Below are 19,040 nucleotides of genomic sequence, written 5' to 3' on the forward strand. Positions count from 1 at the left end.
CAGAAGTTCATAAAACTAGTTGCCTAGTTAGTCAGATGGTGGTAATAGGGATTACAGAAAGGGAATGGGTAGCCAGTGTCCTGCTCCAGATTGCTATCAGTAATTCTTGTTTGACAGTTGACAGTATGAACTTTTAGAACATAAATGGGCTTAACTGTGGTGCACTCACATTTAGGTAGCTTTCAAACGTGCACTGACAGAATCATAAATTTGAATGGTTACTTAGAAAAGGCAGCAGAGACTTTGGAACCATACTCAAGTATCATTTAATGCTTTTAGGAGTAGAGACAAAAGAATTATCCAGTGCCAGAAAATATCTCCTGATAACTGGAAAGGCTCAGTCAGCATCCAGAAATTAATAGTTGTTGACATTTGCATAGCTACAGGTAGAACAAATGGAATCACTGAGGATTTCTATTAACTCACATATCTCGGATAGCATCTTCCAAGAAAGCCTAAACCACTATGAACTAGTTTTTTGAAAGGCCCACGTACGTCAGACCAATACACCCTCTCCTTTCTCCAGCAATCCTTTACCCTGTTCCTTAAGAAAAAAACTTATGTTTATATATTACTCAGAAACATATGAGAGCACCTTTCTTTCACTCATTCATGAAGTGTAGTAGTTCCTATTATGCAGGCAAACATGCATCATAGAAAGACTAATTTACTATTGGCTAAGAGAAGTATGCTGAACAAGACATTGGAGAACACATTGCCCTTCTTTAAACAGTAGCATGGGATCTTTAGTATTCACCAGAACGAATGGAGCAGGCAGATGGGACCTTAGTTCAACACCTCATTCAAAAGAATGCAACCCTGACAATGCAACATTCATTCAGCACTGCACTGTTGTGACAGCTTAGAGCAAACAGACAACAGACAAACTTGCATTAATATAACACCTTTCACAACCTCAGGGCATCCAAAAAGCAGTTTGCAACCAATGAAGTACTTTTGTAGTGCAGTCACAGTTTTAATATAAATTATGTACTAAAGTCACTCCTGTTTCCTCATGTTAAAGAGTACTTTTTGAAATTATTTATCATTATCAAATACTAGACTAATGTAGATTGGTGTTAGTATCGGGCCCTATTTTAGAATTTAGAATATAAATTATGCAACATGATTTCAGTTAATTTCATCCATCCTTCATATCGTTAGTCCACTGACATGAGGCCAGGGTTTTCTGTGCCCACTGGTGTTGGGCACGTTCAGTGGTGTGAGTGCTCAGTCTGCCGCTCAGTCTGCCAATGACTGGCCACATTTCCCATCATCGGACGCCGGGAACCTCATTATAATACATCTGCATATCATTATTAGGCCAGCCCACCGGAATCGCTCCCCCCTCCCACCGCTGGATCGTTTGTCCACGTCAGCTGGAAAACACGGCTATGCATTTTACAACAGCATACAAAAGGCATGCACTTGGCAGCCTGCACTTTGAGGGGAACTCGGAGGTGAGTACACAGCAACGTTGTGCAGTGCTCACCATGGTCGCCTGTTGGACTGCAAGGTTGAGGCAACTTTGGGAGTGGGGCAGGGCTTCCCTGAGATTGAGGCAACTTGAAGCAGGGAGGGGTCAAGAGTTGCCCCAGGGTTGAGTGACTTTGGGGGGGTCGGGGGGCAAATGCTGCCATGCAGTTGAATGTAGTGTATAATCATTCATGGTGGGTGGGGGGAGTGGCGTGGTGAGCAAGGGATGCGGCAACACATTAGGAACATCCTTGTATAAAGTGACCATTCCTCTGCAGCTGAGACTGTTCAGGCGCAGCCACTTTGATATGATCGGAGTTGGGCTTCTAGCTTATGTGCCCACTCAAGCAACACAGAGGCACCAAAGTGTCACCAACTGCTCCAGAGCTTTTCAACCCCCCTGGCACAGATGCATAATCATGAGCATTTTAGTGGATTGCAGAACATTTGGACGACTGCACATGTTGTACAATCTTCTTGCTGAAACTGGCCATGGAGCAGTCACCTGCTGGAGGTGCTCACAGATCCTTGTAATGTCAGCATCCAGTTTGGACCAGTCTACCCCATGGCTCAACCTAACAGGGAAGCCTTGCAGTGCAGGTTAGGCGAATGCCTGCACCTGAGCTGAGAGCACAGCATGCAGCCCAATGGGCAAATGCCGCCAATCGGTTGGAGTGGGGCGGAGGTGGGCGTGGTTTCGGGCAGCCATGCAGTGCACTAATCTCTGGCCATCCAAGTGGTGGCCAGAACTCTCTTGGAATCTTTAAGGGACTTCAGGCTTAACCAAGGCAGGTTAACCCATGCTAACCCAAGCGTCTCTCTCTTTCATTCTACAGGAGGAGTAGATCAGGAGCATGGAGCCTGGTGATCTAGCTATATGCCTTGTGGCTAACAGAGAGCGAAAATGACTGAGAAGAGAGCAGCTGAGGCGCCTGGTTCTATAGATGCAGGAGCAGCACCCTCAGGAAGAAGGGGTGGTGGCTGGGGCTCCCGCACATGCTGCTGATGAGCCACAGTGAGCCATCGCTAGTCGGTGCCTAGCTAGACCCAGGGTCTATAGACACCGCTTTTCATTCCTACAGATGACTGAGAACCAGTGTCGCCAAAGACTGCTCAGTCTAGGGAACTGGTCAGTTATATCTGCCACCTGCTGCAGGATTAGGCGCCACGGAGACATGGAGGGAATCCACTGCCAATGACTGTGAAAGTGACTGCGGTGCTCAATTTCTATGCCAGTGACTCCATTCAGGGCTCAACAGGTGACCTCTGTGGGATCTCACAAGCCTCCACCCACAAATGCATGAGGTCACGGATGCCATCTTCACGAGGGCACACAATTTTGTGCATTTCACCCAGGACCAAGACAGCCAGGATGCAAAAACGATTAGATTCACCCAGATCTCGGGTTTCCCAGCGGTGCAGAGTGCAATCGACTGCACTCATGTGGTGCTCAGGTCTCCGTCACAACAAGCAGTCAATTATGTCAACTGCAATGAATTCCATTCGCTGAATGTGCAGCTGGTGTGCAACCATGTGAAATGCATCCTGTAGGTGTGCACACGGTTTACAGGAAGTGTGCATGATTCCTACATTCTCATTTGGTCACAGATCCCAGGAGTCTTCCAGGGTCCACAGCAGGGATGGCTCTTCGGGGCCAAGGCCTACCTGCAGAAGACATGGCTGATGACACCCGTTTGGCAGCCTCAGACTGCAGCAGAGCAAAGGTATAATGAAGCTCGTGCTCGAGTACACCTTCAGGATGCGAAGATGAGGTTCCAGTGTCTGGACTGGTCTGGTGGAGTCCTGCAACACAGAGGGCATTACGCTTCATTTTCACCTGCTGCATCCTTTACAACCTGGTGCTACAACGGGGAGATGAGCTGGCTGAGGAGGAGATGGAGGAGTTGGAGGTCTCCGCTGATGAGGACACCAATGGGGATGAGGGTGAGGAGGTCCTTGATGGCTATGATGACAGAAATGAGGCCCTCATGCTGGCTAGATGAGACAGGTGCACTCGGAGGCCCTCACAGTTGTTAGATTTGTGGAGGATGATGATGCAGTGAGGACACTCCATAGATCTTTACATGGCCTCTGAGAAAGTCTGATTCCTGTCCGGCCGAGGGCAGTTCGCTTGCGTACTGTGATCAGGGTCACATCAAAGAGATTCAGCCATGAAACTTTAAAAGCATCTGCTGCTTTGCCTGCCTTCAGCACTTGAGCTCTTCAGGAGCACAGCAACACTGGTCACAGTTGCTGAAGAGATGGGGGCCAGCCCCACCTTAAAGGTGCTGAGAGCACACAGAGAGAATGAGAGAACTCTGTGATGCCTGCCTACTACGTTATGGCAGCAATGACAAGCGCCATCGAGTTGCAGGCATCAATAATGTGTCCAGGGAGTGTGAGGCCGGACCATCACTGTGGTCTGAAGACTGCACAAAGCACAGGGAAGAGGCCTTGGACTGAGTCACCTGCCTTTATCTTGTGCAGAAAGGTTTCACATCTGAGTGACAAGAACACTGCTCATCAGAACAAGGAGGCACAGGCAGGGAGACATTCTTGGGAGTTTATTGATAATAGTGAACATTATGTACAAGTGATTAACATTAGTGCCCAGACTGCACAACTAATTCTCCTTAACTGTCCTAACCCTGCCGCTACATCTTGGTGCTCCCTGGACATCCACAGCAGAGGTGGAGGCAGCCTGCTGACTGATATTGTCTGTGATGACCTTGGCGGGCGTCCTCTGGAGGCCCAGATTTGGTGGGCCCCGGCCTGCTTTCCGGGTGTGGCAGTGGCTCCCTCCTCGGCCTGTGGGGCTGGAGCTGCGGAGGTCACAGGAAGATCAGATGTGGATGGGCCGGACACTCCCGAAGTTACCTAGATGGACGGCCCCGGGGGGGCGGGGGGCGGGGGTACACTGATGGGTGCCCAAGGGCATTTGACTGATTCCTTGAGGAGAAGGTGTAGCTGGAGTGAGATCGCGCTGCCCAGTACCCCTCTCGCATACACACTGTTGGAGACAAATATAGCTTCAGCGATGGATTTAAGACCGTGTAGCAGCGCAGGAGTGACATCCTGGACCAAGGTCTCCATGGCGGCCACCATCCTACCAGTGTTGACCTTGGTGCATTGGCACATCGGCGCTATCACCTCAGTCTGAAGGTGGATGGATTCCTCCATCATGCCTTGCAATCTGAGGAGTGCAGCGGACATCCCTTCCTGATGTTCCCGAGCTTGCCTTTGCAGCTCCAGCAACTTTGACATTACCGAGTCCAGAGGCTCGTCATCTGACACGGCCTCAGCAGATTTCGGGCCTCCAGCAGTCCTCCGAGTGCTGGGGACCTGGAAAGTCCCTGCCAATACCTGCAGTGGATCAGACAGTGCAATGTGCTCACCAGATTGTGATCCTGAGGCTTCTGTAAAGCTAGGTCCCACCGAGGTGTGTGCCTCTGCATAGTGCAGGGTGTGGATGAGTGTTGTGACAGCACTTCAGGGGGAGTGCCTTCTGATTCCTCTTCAGAAGTTTCTTTGGGGCTTGATTGGAGGCCCTGGCCCATGGACTCTGTCGGCTGTTTCCCAGAAGTGCCTGTGAAAGCAAGGGGAGATAATTAGTGCATGGCAGTGGCCTGTGAAACAGGACACATCACTCACAGAATGGTTATCTGATGGATGTTACACTGCTGGATCCTCACTTGGTAGAGCAGCACCGACCTCACTGTCAGCACTGTCCAGCTCCTCGCCGGCCAGCTGGAAGACTCGGTTTTCAAGGTCTGTGAGGGCCTCGATTTCAGACATTTCTCCATTGGTCTGTGACCTCTCCCTTTTGTTGTGTGCCAGCTTGTCCTGCATGAATAGAGATGGAGAGAGTGTAAGCAGGATGCCTGCCATGCCTGAAGGTAAGTAAGCCTGGCATGTGTGGTAGCTGAGTGATCCCATGGACTGGATGAGGATGATGAAGGTGTGTGTGAGAGAGTGAATGGCGATGTCCCTTGTACTGGCAGTGAGTGAGATTCCTGTGAATCTATGATGGTTTTGTGAATGTGTGAGTTGAGTATGATGAGGAGATTGAGTTGCCCTGGTGGAACGGAGGAGATCATTCATCCTTTTGTGCCACTGGGTGGCTGTCCTCTTTTGAAGGGTGTTGGCCCTGATCACAGCTATCACCGCCTCCCAAGCCTGGTTGGTCACACTCCTGCCCATCCTGCGGCCAGAGCAGGAGTAGAGGTCATCACGGTGGCCTCCTCGGCATCCAAATGTTGTTCCAGTGATGCGTCACTAAACCTGGGTGCTGCAGTCTTCTTGCCTTTTGTGGATATCTTCCCTGCAGTAGCCCTGGGCTGGAAGCACTGAGATGTGTGCTTGTGGCTGGACTTTAAATATGGAGCTCGGCGTGATGAAGCGGTGAGGTGATGGCATAGCAGGCGAATGAGTGCCCGCCTGCCATGGTGTTTCCTAATGCAATGGGCTTGGGGCAATATGGCCCATAGTGGAAACCTGGGACGATTCCGCTCAAAGTGTTTACCACCATATTAAATCTATCATGAAACAAGTACTGATCAAAATAACCTTAATTTCTGGATTCCCGTCTGCTGTTAGAACAATAGATCCTGGGATTTAAAAACAGTACTATCACTATGTTAAACTAATGACCAATATAGCAAAGCATTAAGAGTATTAAACATCACGACAGCCCCCTGTCATTACTCATCTGGTGTATCTCATTTCTATCTCTCACTTTGTTTGATTCATAAGCTCCAGTTAATGAAGTTTGCAGGGGTTCCCGTAGCCCCCCTTAAACAGTTCTTAGATTTTAGGATTTATAAAAAACATAATTACAGAGACACAATGTTCAGCTCAATCAAGATTTTGATGTTTTATTGCACACACTAATGTCCCTAATACAGATACTCCTAACGTTAGTTAAAAGCAACACAGGAAAACCCCAAAATTAAAACAACCCGCCCTCAGTACAAAACTTCCTGCGGCTGGCTGAAATTGGCAATCCAATTCCCAGCTAATCCAAACACAAAGTCACCACAATTCGGTTTAAAACTTACAAAATACAGGCAAAACACAACATCTTGTCCCAAAACTTTCCAAAACTCACAGGCCAATCTTACAATGATATGGCTGGAGAAAAAACATTTACAGATTACCGGCAAAAACACCACACTTGCCCAAACCCTTACGAAAGCCCCAGGCCAATATTGCTACAATTTGGCTGAAATCACTTACAACCCCCACCATGGCTGGTCTGTCCGATGTTGATTCTAGGTCCTGAGTCAAGGTAATCAGCCCTGACCTTTCTTGCAACTGTAGCAAAAACACTCTCGATATGCTCTTTTTATAATAATTAAGCACAGACATATCAAACATATTTCCTATTGTTAGTGCTGCTCCAATGTCTGGTAGTCAGCACTCTTACACGCAGAGTCCAGATGAATGTGATTAGATCATGCTGGTTGAAACAAGATAGGTTTTTTCCTTGGGAGATATATCCCAGACAAATATTATCAGTTTCTATTGTATGAACAATTCTCCTGCTGCTTGAGGTAACACAAGAATAGCACCTGGCTCCAAGGTTAATTCTCCTCTTCTCGGGAGGAACCAATCGTAGTTGCAAAGCCAGATTCCAGTACTATTGTTTATGGTGCAGACCTTAGTGGCAGTACCATCCTTTGATTGTATTGTAATGATGACATGCTCTTTGTGCCACTGTATTGGATAATCAGACTCTTAATTGCATGAGTCAAAGGCAGACAATGGCATTTCCCTGGTACCATTGTTCCACGATACAATCAGTCAGTGTCCAAACCCTTTTAATGAGCCACTGGGCAGAATCTCGGAGCAATGGCAGGTTTTCACACCGTATCATCCCAAACCCAACATATTACTTATGCATGGAAAAACTCAGCAGGTCTGGCAGCATTGGCGGAGAAGAAAAGAGTTGACATTTCAAGTCCTCATGACCCTTCGACAGAACTAGGTGAATCCAAGGAAGGGCTGAAACATAAGCTGGTTTAAGGGGTGTGTGGGGGGGGTTTGGGTGGGGGGAGAGAAGTGGAGGGGGGTGGTGTGGTTGTAGGGACAATCAAGCAGTGATAGAAGCAGATCATCAAAAGATGTCACAGACAAAAGAACAAAAGAACACATAGGTGTTGAAGTTGGTGATATATATCTAAACGAATGTGCTAATTAAAAATGGATGGTAGGGCACTCAAGGTATAGCTCTAGTGGGGGTTGGGGAGCAGAAAAGATTTAAAAATATTTAAAAATAATGGAAATAGGTGGGAAAAGAAAAATCTACATAATTTATTGGAAAAAACAAAAGGAAGGGGGAAGAAACAGAAAGGGGTGGGGATGGAGTGGGGAGTTCAGGACCTTAAGTTGTTGAATTCAATATTCAGTCTGGAAGGCTGTAAAGTGCCTGGTCAGAAGATGAGTTGTTGTTCCTCCAGTTTGCGTTGGGCTTCACTGGAACAATGCAGCATGCCAAGGACAGACATGTGGGCAAGAGAGCAGGGTGGAGTGTTAAAATGGCAAGCGACAGGGAGGTTTGGGTCATTCTTGCGGACAGACCGCAGGTGTTCTGCAAAGCGGTCGCCCAGTTTATGTTTGGTCTCTCCAGTGTAGAGGAGACCACATTGGGAGCAACGAATACAGTAGACTAAGTTGGGGGAAATGCAAGTGAAATGCTGCTTCACTTGAAAGGAGTGTTTGGGCCCTTGGACGGTGAGGAGAGAGGAAGTGAAGGGGCAGGTGTTACATCTTTTGCGTGGGCATGGGGTGGTGCCATAGGTGGGGGTTGAGGAGTAGGGGCTGATGGAGGAGTGGACCAGGGTGTCCCGGAGGGAACAATCCCTACAGAATGCCGACAGGGGGGGTGAAGGGAAGGTGTGTTTGGTGGTGGCATCATGCTGGAGTTGGCGGAAATGGCGGAGGATGATCCTTTGAATGTGGTGGCTGGTGGGGTGATAAGTGAGGACAAGGGAGACCCTATCATGTTTCTGGGAGGGAGGGGAAGGCGTGAGGGTGGATGCACGGGAGATGGTCCGGACACGGTTGAGGGCCCTGTCAACGACCGTGGGTGGAAAACCTCGGTTAAGGAAGAAGGAGGACATGTCAGAGGAACTGTTTTTGAAGGTAGCATCATCGGAACAGCTGTGACGCAGGCGAAGGAACTGAGAGAATGGGATGGAGTCCTTACAGGAAGCGGGGTGTGAGGAGCTGTAGTCAAGGTAGCTGTGGGAGTCGGTAGGCTTGTAATGGATATTGGTGGACAGTCTATCACCAGAGATCGAGACAGAGAGGTCAAGGAAGGGAAGGGAAGTGTCAGAGATGGACCACGTGAAAATGATGGAGGGGTGGAGATTGGAAGCAAAATTAATAAATTTTTCCAAGTCCTGATGAGAGCATGAAGCAGCACCGAAGTAATCATTGATGTATTGGAGAAAGAGTTGTGGAAGGGGACCGGAGTAGGACTGGAACAAGGAATGTTCCATATACCCCATAAAGAGACAGGCATAGCTGGGGCCCATGAACACCTGCAGTCTGTCCGCAAGAATGACCCAAACCTCCCTGTCGCTTGCCATTTTAACACTCCACCCTGCTCTCTTGCCCACATGTCTGTCCTTGGCTTGCTGCATTGTTCCAGTGAAGCCCAACGCAAACTGGAGGAACAACATCTCATGTTCCGACTAGGCACTTTACAGCCTTCCAGACTGAATATTGAATTCAACAACTTTAGGTCCTGAACTCCCTCCTCCATCCCCACCCCCTTTCCATTTCTTCCCCCTTCCTTTTGTTTTTTCCAATAAATTATATAGATTTTTCTTTTCCCACCTATTTCCATTATTTTTAAATCTTTTCTGCTCCCCCCACCCCCACTAGAGCTATACCTTGAGTGCCCTACCATCCATTCTTAATTAGCACATTCGTTTAGATATATATCACCAACTTCAACACCTATGTGTTCTTTTGTTCTTTTGTCTGTGACATCTTTTGATGATCTGCTTCTATCACTGCTTGATAGTCCCTACAACCACACCACCCCCCTCCACTTCTCTCCCCCCATCCAAACACCCCCCCTCCCCACACACACACCTTAAACCAGCTTATATTTCACCCCTTCCTTGGATTCACCTAGTTCTGTTGAAGGGTCATGAGGACTCGAAACGTCAACTCTTTTTTTCTCCACCGACGCTGCCAGACCTGCTGAGTTTTTCCAGGTAATTCTGTTTTTGTTTTGGATTTCCAGCATCCGCAGTTTTTTGTTTTTATTACTTATGCATTCCTGGGAAACATGCCATTTCCATGGCTGGTGGGCTCTCATTCGCCTGCCACACCATCACCTCACCACTTTAGTATACCAGGCACCATATTTAAAGTCCATCTGCATGTACACATCTCAGTGCTTCCAGACCACGACTACTGTGGGGAAGATGTCCAAGATATGCAAAATGACTGCAGTCCCCAGGTTTAATGACACATCACTGGAATGCCTTTTGGATGCCATGGAGGCCCGCCGTGATGTCCTCTACCCTCTCTCTGGCCACAGGGTGGGCACCCGTACTACCGATCCAGCATGGCAGGTGGTGGCAGTGGTGATCATTGCCAATGCTGCACAGAAAAGGTTGGCCATCCAGAGCAGATAGAGAATTAATTATCTCATCCGTGCTGCCAGAGTAAGTCGACCATCTCATCACTCTAAACTCGCGCCATATTGTCCGCTCACGCCATCGAACATGTGCAATGGCAGCGGGCACAGAAAATCCCAGCCATTGTCCGAATTAACTCCTTGCTGCTCAGCCCTGTGCTGTTGGCTGCTGATGGACTTTTGTGTTTTATAGTTCCAAACATGAGGTCAAAACATGTCCGTGTGTTTGGATTTTTTTATTCCATAAATTTCCCAGTTGGAGGAGATTCCAATCCTACTAATTGCCCTGAAACATAGGCTATACTGCATTAATAAAATATGTTGATTTGGCTTTCTTTCTTGTAGCTTGCAAAGTTCTCCTAAATTTGTATTATTTACTTTCACAGTTAACTGTCAACAAAAAAGAAGTGAGTCTTCCCTACAAGGCAAAGGGATTTGATATTATTAATCTGGGCAGCATCACACATATTTCTATTCCTGATATTCGAACATTTATTACTGCTGTCCGCAATAACTTTCGGATCAGAGTGCCAGAACAATACTTCTTTAATAACACCCAAGGCCAATGCGGTATGTGCTCTGTGACTACATAGACTTATATAAAATTATATATTGGGTAATTTTGTTAGTAATATGAACTTTGCTACATAACACGCTGCATCATCTTTTTCTGGTCTTAGGATCCTGCTCACACTCCCAATCCAAATGCACAAGAAAGAATGGGAAAGTCGAACCACCTGACTGCTGCCCCAGCACTGCATATGACTGGAGAGTTGATGATCCCAATAAACCTTATTGTTCAGTACCTCCTCCTAATGTTCCTTGTATCCCACCTACTCCTGCACCAACATGTAGACCTGAGAATACAATCTGTGATATCATTGGAGGAAAGTAAGCAAACTCATTCTTCCAATTTTTCTTTTCAAAAAAGCTACCTGAAAGACAATCTACAAATGTATTAAATTATGTCAAATTGCATCGAGTCTGGAGTAGAGAAACAGGTCATTCACCCCACTGATCTCTACTGGTTTATGTTTATGTTCCACATAAGGTTCCCTACCCCTCTACATTTAACCATTTGCATAACCTCATTCCTTCCTCCCTCATGTGCTTACTTAGCTGCCCTGGATTTCCTTAAATTTCTTGCACATATTTAAAAGATCTCTACTGACTTTTGCAGCTTGAATTCTTCATGCAATTTGACTTTTCAGGAAGTGTATTCCAGATCATAACAACTCATAGTGTAAAAATAACTCTTCTCATGACTCCTGGTTCTTTTGCCAATTGTCATTATCTGTGTCCCTGATCACCAGCCCTCCTGGCAGTAGAAATAATCTTTCCCTATCTAATCTATCAAAAGCTCCCATAATGTTGAACACCTCTATTAAATTCTCCCTTGGGCTTTCTCTGCTCTAAAGGAGAATAATCCCAGCTTCTCTATTCAGCCCCTATAACTGATGTTCTCTTCAGTGGTATCATTCTAGTAAAACACCTCTATGTTCGCCAAGCACTTGACATCCTTCCTAATGTGTGTTTTAGACTATTAATTCATTATTGATTTAATATCAATACCAATTTACATAAATTCCTCCTTCTCTCAATGCTCATGCAGAAATTTAGACATTTCGGGCTTAATTTTGAATGGGGTGGAGGGTGGTATGGTAGCCCTGCCTCCAGTATAAAATCCAAACATGGGCCTGCCCCTGCTTGGCCAGTCTGACCCACAGCCATTTAATGGCCATCGAGCTGTTGATTGACTTGAGGTGTGACTTCTGCCCCCATTGCAAAGGGAGTCCCACCTCCGAGATCTTCTGGCCAACAAGTGGTAAAATGCAGTGAAGGGAGTGGGAGGCCCTTCAGGGAGGGCCTCCAAAGCACGTTGACCCAACTGGCAAAAAGGCCACCAGATTTTACCTCCCGATCTAGATACTTGGCATGGGCCTCCCCACCACAGGAAAAATCCCAGAGGCGGCAGGAGGAGACCCTTAAGTGGTCATTAATTGGACACTAATTGGCCTCAATGCGCCCAAGAGTGAGTGAGCCACCTGATGTCCCCCACCAAGGGTAAATACCCGTAGGGGTGGGTGGGCAAGAGGCATGGCATGCTTCCATGGTGCCCAATTTTACACACTCACTGCCTGCCAACTTGCTCCTGGAGTCAGCTTAAAATTCCAGAATCCCTGAAAAGTAGTTGTAGCCTTAAATAGGCTACATTGGTGTATGTGTGTAACTCTTTCGAGTACAAACACATTTTCCATCTGATCCTATTCAGATGAAATTACATTGTTTCATAGTTTGCCATGGTGAGATTTGAACTCTTGATCTTGGGGTTACAAGCCCAGTACCATAACCACTTGGCTATTTAGGCCAACTTATGTGTTATGTGTGTAGGTGCACTTAAAGTCACAGAAATCTGTTATATTACATAACCAGTAAATGGCGGTTTACATTCAAGCAAAGCTGTGAAGAAAATAGCTTTCCAATTAAATATTGACTAGTTGCAACAAGCATCAGAAACTTAAAAATTTAGATAAACTTATTTTATAGGAATTAGAAGAAAATGGATCGTTCACAATTTTTAAGCATGTTTCTCTTTATTACTATTCAGGCCATTTGAACAATGCAGAAAGAAGATCAACCTTGAAAAGTACATCAAGACTTGTCACTTTGACCATTGCCAGATAAATTCCACTGTTGATTGTTCTAGCCTGGAAGCTGCTGCTACAGTTTGTGCAAGTATAGGCATATGTGTTAATTGGAGACCTTTCACAAATAAACAATGTGGTAAGTGTTTCAAATCTGGAAAATGACCAAATACCTATTCTAGAAAATAACAAAGAAGTACTTGTAAATCCAGGAGAATTATTTTCTTCACATTGGATGGTTGTAGACAAATCCTACTCCAAATCAGATTCCCATAAAATAAAAATGATAGTTGGTATGATAGTGACATATGGACCATAAATCTCCTTGCAAATTCTACCAAATTCACATCATTATGCCAATGGGAGATGGGCAGAACACATTGGAAATTGGCAGATGCCAAGGTGAGATAACAGCTTCCAGTTGGGTGTCAGTGGAATCCACAGGGGAGTCCTCCAAATAAATATTATTTGTTTAAATGCTTGATCAGTGGAGGATCAGGACAGAGTAGCAGAGAAATGAGAAAAAAGCTAAAAATAAATTAAAGGGTGAACTTATTAGATTTAATATAAGTTTAAAAAGGCAATGGAGAGAATAATGAGATAAACAAATCTCCAGGACCTGACAATGAATCTGCCAGAGACTTGCTCAGAAATTGTCAATATTCTAGTTGTGATTTTCCTAAACTCTGATTCAGGAGTTGTCCCTTTTGGATTGGTAAATTGCCAATCACTTTGTTATTTAAGAAGAGTAGAAATGTTAACCTAGGAGATTATAGACATTTTAGTCTAATGTTTGTTGTGGGGAAGTTACTGGAATCTATTATAAGGTCTGATTGACTGAGCCAAGAAACACAAAGTTGTGTTCATGGGCAGAGACATGAGTATTCACTGCATGTCCATAATGGCAATTGCCAGATTTTCTGCTCTCATGGGCAGGTGGACACTAGAGATATTGTGCCACTTGTGCCCTCTCCACCCCATGCAAATTAGGTGCCCTTCCATTGACTCTACAAACTCAGCTTTTCAGGGACAGTGGGAACCCTGATTAATAACTTTTAATGTAAAATCTTTCTAACAACACTGTGAGTGTACCTACACCACATGGATTGCATGGTTCAAGAAGGTGGCTCACCACTACCTTCCCAAGGGCAATTAGGGATGGGCTATCAAAATGCTGGCCCAGCCAGCGACACCCACATCCTGTGAAAGAGTGAAAAAAATCCATTATAATTACAAACACCGAGATACATGAGAGTTGAATAGAATACTGAGAAAAAAAATTCCGTTACCTGATGTTCTCATAATCAGAGTCTAACTAGGTGGCCTGTATCACATTCAGGTATAATCTCATCTGTGCGCCGAATACTTAGAATTATACTGCAATGTCGCTTGCTTACCATACACTGCTACTTTGACATCACTACCCATTCCCACATGAAACATGACAACAAAGGACATAGCTCCAGACCAGTCAGTATAATTTGGAATGTCAAGTGACATCTTTAATCATGAATGAGTTAAAAGTAAAATTATGTAACTGTACACTTGTTTCTGACCTTATTGCAAGATACAGCATAGAGACCTTAGTCTTTGAGATAATGCAATGGGGACCTTAGTCTTTCTGATAACATAATTAAAACACCAGCTTATCTCACAACCCAAATGTCAAAAAATTAAAAACCTTTGTCTCTAACTATCCAACATTTCTATAAATCACAGGAAAAAAAGAGCACTGTGAAAAAATTGAAGGCTTCTGATTGATGCTGAACTAATATTCTAGACATGATAGACTAATAGCTTCTTCATCATAGATGTTGAGTGTGTGTATGTGTATGCACATGTGTATGTAGTGTATGGCTTTCTATCACCTGGTTTCTGATTTACATTACCAAGTGCAGTCATCTTTATGATTGCTGGTTTCTAACTTTATCCAGGAGTTATTTGTCTGCCATTCTTCAAGAAACCTGATTCAAAACACACAATTTAATATAAACCAAAGAGGAAGCTTATTACTATGTAATTTTATTATGCATATAATACATAAGACATTGTGATTCTTTTAGCTGTTAATTGAATGCTTTATGCAATGGCTTTACTGCAATTATTCACATTATTAATTTCTACACTAAATGCTTTTTTTAAATTCAAGACTACACGTGTCGCCGAGATTTAGTTTATAAGCCATGTCAGGGAAGGGGAGACGATTATTGTGTGAATGAGTAAGTATATTCCCAACTGTAAATAGCCTGTTTTTTAACAATTCTTTTTAAAGTTAGAACTTTAAAAAATACTTTTTTTTTATAATGCTACTCATAATCTTTAAAAAATACCTCATCACTTTTCAGCATGGTTCAGCCTGGGATAAAATTTCCCTCTGCTCAAGAAGGATGCTTTTGTCCAGATGGAAAGAAGTTGGCAGAAGATGGTACTAAATGTGTTGCTTCATGTAAAGGTATTTTGGTTTATTTTCAATGAGGATGAGATAATTTATTAATAATGTCTTTCACCACAACAACAACCTGCAGCAACAAAAACATCCCAGGGCACTTCACAGGAGCATTATCAAATAAATTTTGACACAAAGCAACATAATGGGATCTAAAAGCATGGCCAAAGTATTAATGAGTGCCTAAAGGAGAAGTATTGAGGTGGAGAGGTTGAGGGAGGGAACCCCAGAATTTAGTGAATAGATCACAGCCAAATAAATTTAAAGAATTATATTTTGTATTTATGAATAAAGCAGTTTACATAAGCCATCCTTTATACAGTCTTTAAATAGTTTCAAGATAGTTGAGGTGACAATGTATTTTGAAGACCATTCCACACTTGCGTACTCCATATTGCCTTCAGCTTCCAGAAAACTAATATCTGATAATTGATGAATGAACATAACTAATAGGGAAAGTTTAATTGGTTTCTAACCATATGCTTACATAAGGAAGGCATTACAAAAATTAAACACATTTCACTGCCTCTATGTTGCAGAAATTTTCAAAGAGCTAAATGAATCTGGACATCCTTATAGCTCTCCGACATCTCTGAAACTGGGTTCAATATGGAACAAGCTAAACATGAAAGCAATAATATATAAAATGTTAAAAGATTCAGCGTTTTTTTAGTTTTAAGATTAGGGGTCAAGAGCATCATATCTCCTGGTGAAAATCAGCAATCCCCATTCCTTTCCCTGATGGAACATTTTTCAGCCAGACCTCACTGATAGAAGTGGCAAAGGGGTATCACAGGAATGGAGGTGGCAAGGGTTATGGCGGCCATGGAAGTGACATGAGGATATGGAGGCAGCTTGGTTGTGGGAGGGGCTTTGGGCCTGACCTTCATCATTAAAACTGGGCCAATGTCCCAGTGAACACAGGGAGGCATTCCAGCATGCTGGCCTGGCCATCTGCCTACTTCCATTATTGCCTCAGACCTAACCTCCAGTGTGGCAGGCCTGATTTCATCCCAACTCCATATTCCCAGAATTAAAATGCATCCCCAGAATTAAAATCTGGTGGGCGGTGGCTCCTTTAAATGAGATGGTCTACCAGGTGTGGAAGTTTCACGACATAAGCTTCCAACCTCCTCCATGAAAATCCGGCCCAATGCATCAGGTTCACAGTTGATACTTATCAAAGTCCTGGTTGCACTAAATTCTACTAATGGCATTTTTATTCAGGTTGACTTCTCTTCTTAATTAATGTCTTTCCATTAATTATATTTCATTTATGTTATACACCATCTCTCCTTCAACTGAGAGAGTACAGGTATGTCTATCTGATTTTCTTGTCTCCCCACCACCCCCTCTCTCATTGAGTGGTGATCTTGAGATTAAAATTGTGCATTGACGAATACCCAATGGTGCAATTTTATTAAGTATTTCCCTCATTTTCACGCAGAAAGTGGTGTTCATCATTCAGTCAGAAAAGCAAGGTATTTGATGAGGCAATATAACTGGCTGGGGGAAGAAAGAATTCTAACACAAGAGCAGATGTATACTAACATTGTATTGAAAAGACCTAAGATTTCTATTTATGGTGTGATAAAGTTATTTGATCACTGGCTAGTGTTTTGTGAACGAGTTGCTAACTTTCTTTTCCTTTGCAGGTTGCAAGGCCAGGCCATATACTAAAAAAATTGTCAAGGATGATTGTGAAGCAAATGTTAATGTAAACCAATGTGAAGGGGAATGCTTTTCAATCACTAAGTAAGTTGATTGTTAAGTTACTTATACTTACTGATATAAGGCAGTGTAAAATGTCTCTGATCCCCTTTCAAACTCCATAGTATTTATAGCACAGAAATAGGCCATTCAGCCCAACTGACCTGTGCTGGTATTTATGCTCCACTCAAGCTTCCTCATACCTTACTTCATCTCACTGTAACAACATATTCTTCTTTTCATTTCTCCCTCATGTATTTCCAAGTTTCTTCTTATATGCATCTCTGCAATTCACTTCAACTACTCCATGTGGTAGCAAGTTGTACATTCTAAGAGTAAAACTGGTCACACTTGTGTCTTCCTGGTACTTCCATTCACAAACTGTGTATGCATGGCTAGATGTTTCCATCTGTCCTTTTTTTCCCCTGTGTCTGTATAAGTCCTATTGAAAGCTGTCATGTCAATAAATGTATTGTTTATCAGCTAATATGGTTATCCCCATTTGTGTTCATTGGAAATGTTTACAACACAATGTAATTTTGTTTTCCAGATTTAACTTTGATACAAATGCCTTGACACATTTTTGTCAGTGCTGCCGTGAAAGGGAGACAGAAGAGAAGTCAGTGAAACTACAGTGTAGGAATGGAGCTACCAGGACATATAAGTATATCGACATCAAGTCATGCATGTGTGAAGGTGATGAAAATGAGAATGGCCAGCAGTTGCAATGATACTTGTTATGAACTAAAAGTCATAATTTCAATAACCTATCTAGAAAGCTGTCTTAGTCTAAATTGCTCTGTATTACCATATTACTGGTAAATCAGATCCATTACCAAAAAGTATCCTAAAATTCTCATTAGCATCACATGGTACTAGCGCTATTTTCAGCAATAGCTGGTAGCATCTTTGAATTTTTACTTTCTGAAACCTGTCAGTGACTGTACTATTAGAAATGTGAATCAATAAACATCCTTTCAAATAACCAAACTCTCTCTTTTTATTCTGAGTTATAATTTAGTTTGAAGCAAAAATTGAACGTGTAAAGCTAATTCATGATTAAACTATGCAAGAGGTGTGTGAGCATGATGCATGGAACAGTGAGAAATTTCTGTGTCTACTAAGACTGCTTTTTAGTCCAAGCTCCCACATTTGCTTTCAGTTGCTAACAAGTGGATTTTCTACCTTTACTTTTCCTTCAATACTTTATACAATGACCCTAAAGTCACGTCTGGTGTTATTTAGAGTATGAATAACAATATGCAGATTTAGGGCCACATGCCACCCGTAAACCCTGCAATAAGACTTTTGAAGACCAAGCGACGTAGTAATTATAGTTTGGCTAAACATAGGACGATAGCTTTAAGAATAATCCTGTGATGTGAGATCACATGATCTGTGTAACCCAATGAGTTAGCAGCACAGGGAAGCTCGAGGGGAGAGTTCTTCTTTAGCTATAGAGTTTGATGCACACATGTAGTTGCTGCTGCTGTCTTGTAAATAAAGTTAAATGTGTCCACCTAAAAAAGTTGCCTGGAAAATCAACTCTATAACAAACTGGCAATGAGCATAAATCAGATCTGGTACTATCCCTCACCCAGCAATTGTGAGTATCTAAGATAATTAAAAAGAAAGGAAGATATACTCATCTGAGCTGCCACAGTTTGGCAGAATTGATCCCTTCGAACCAGCCACAGATGACAGGTCTCAGTATATAGAACGTCTTGCATTCTACTTTCAAGCCAACAAAATCACAGGGACGGAAAAGAGGAGAGGATGCAAAATTATTGATGAGGCACCATCTTTGAACAAAACTAAGCCTGATTATTAACAATTTGTTTTAATCTCCTGAGTATTTGTGGGAGCAAAACCTACCATTTAATTCAAAGCTTGACAGACCCCAGTGCCCCAGATTCGAAGACTTTCAGTGAATTAGTTGATCTCATGAAGGGACATTTCCAATCCAAGCCCTCAGTTACAATGCAAAGGTTCAGGTTCAATTCACAGAATAGAGCCCCGAGAGAGACCATTGCTGCCTATGTGATGAAATTAAAACAACTACTGGAATATTGTGATTTCGGTGAAACCCGGAATGATATGCTCAGGG

At 43.7% G+C, this 19,040-nt stretch overlaps 1 protein-coding gene across 1 annotated transcript in view; it reads left to right on the forward strand.

Moving 5' to 3' along the window:
- Nucleotides 1-17,866, forward strand: part of LOC121286122 (mucin-2-like) — a 113,941-nt gene extending 96,075 nt beyond the window's left edge. The window contains exons 125-131 of the mRNA XM_041203110.1: nucleotides 10,519-10,702; nucleotides 10,813-11,023; nucleotides 12,741-12,916; nucleotides 14,927-14,996; nucleotides 15,123-15,229; nucleotides 16,879-16,978; nucleotides 17,484-17,866. Coding sequence (XP_041059044.1) covers nucleotides 10,519-10,702; nucleotides 10,813-11,023; nucleotides 12,741-12,916; nucleotides 14,927-14,996; nucleotides 15,123-15,229; nucleotides 16,879-16,978; nucleotides 17,484-17,664 — 1,029 coding nt within the window. The 3' untranslated portion in view covers nucleotides 17,665-17,866. The remainder of the gene's footprint in view (nucleotides 1-10,518; nucleotides 10,703-10,812; nucleotides 11,024-12,740; nucleotides 12,917-14,926; nucleotides 14,997-15,122; nucleotides 15,230-16,878; nucleotides 16,979-17,483) is intronic.
- The last annotated feature ends 1,174 nt before the right edge of the window (nucleotides 17,867-19,040 follow it).

Source organism: Carcharodon carcharias, chromosome 13 (assembly GCF_017639515.1).
Source record: "Carcharodon carcharias isolate sCarCar2 chromosome 13, sCarCar2.pri, whole genome shotgun sequence".
In the NCBI taxonomy this organism is placed as follows: domain Eukaryota; kingdom Metazoa; phylum Chordata; class Chondrichthyes; order Lamniformes; family Lamnidae; genus Carcharodon; species Carcharodon carcharias.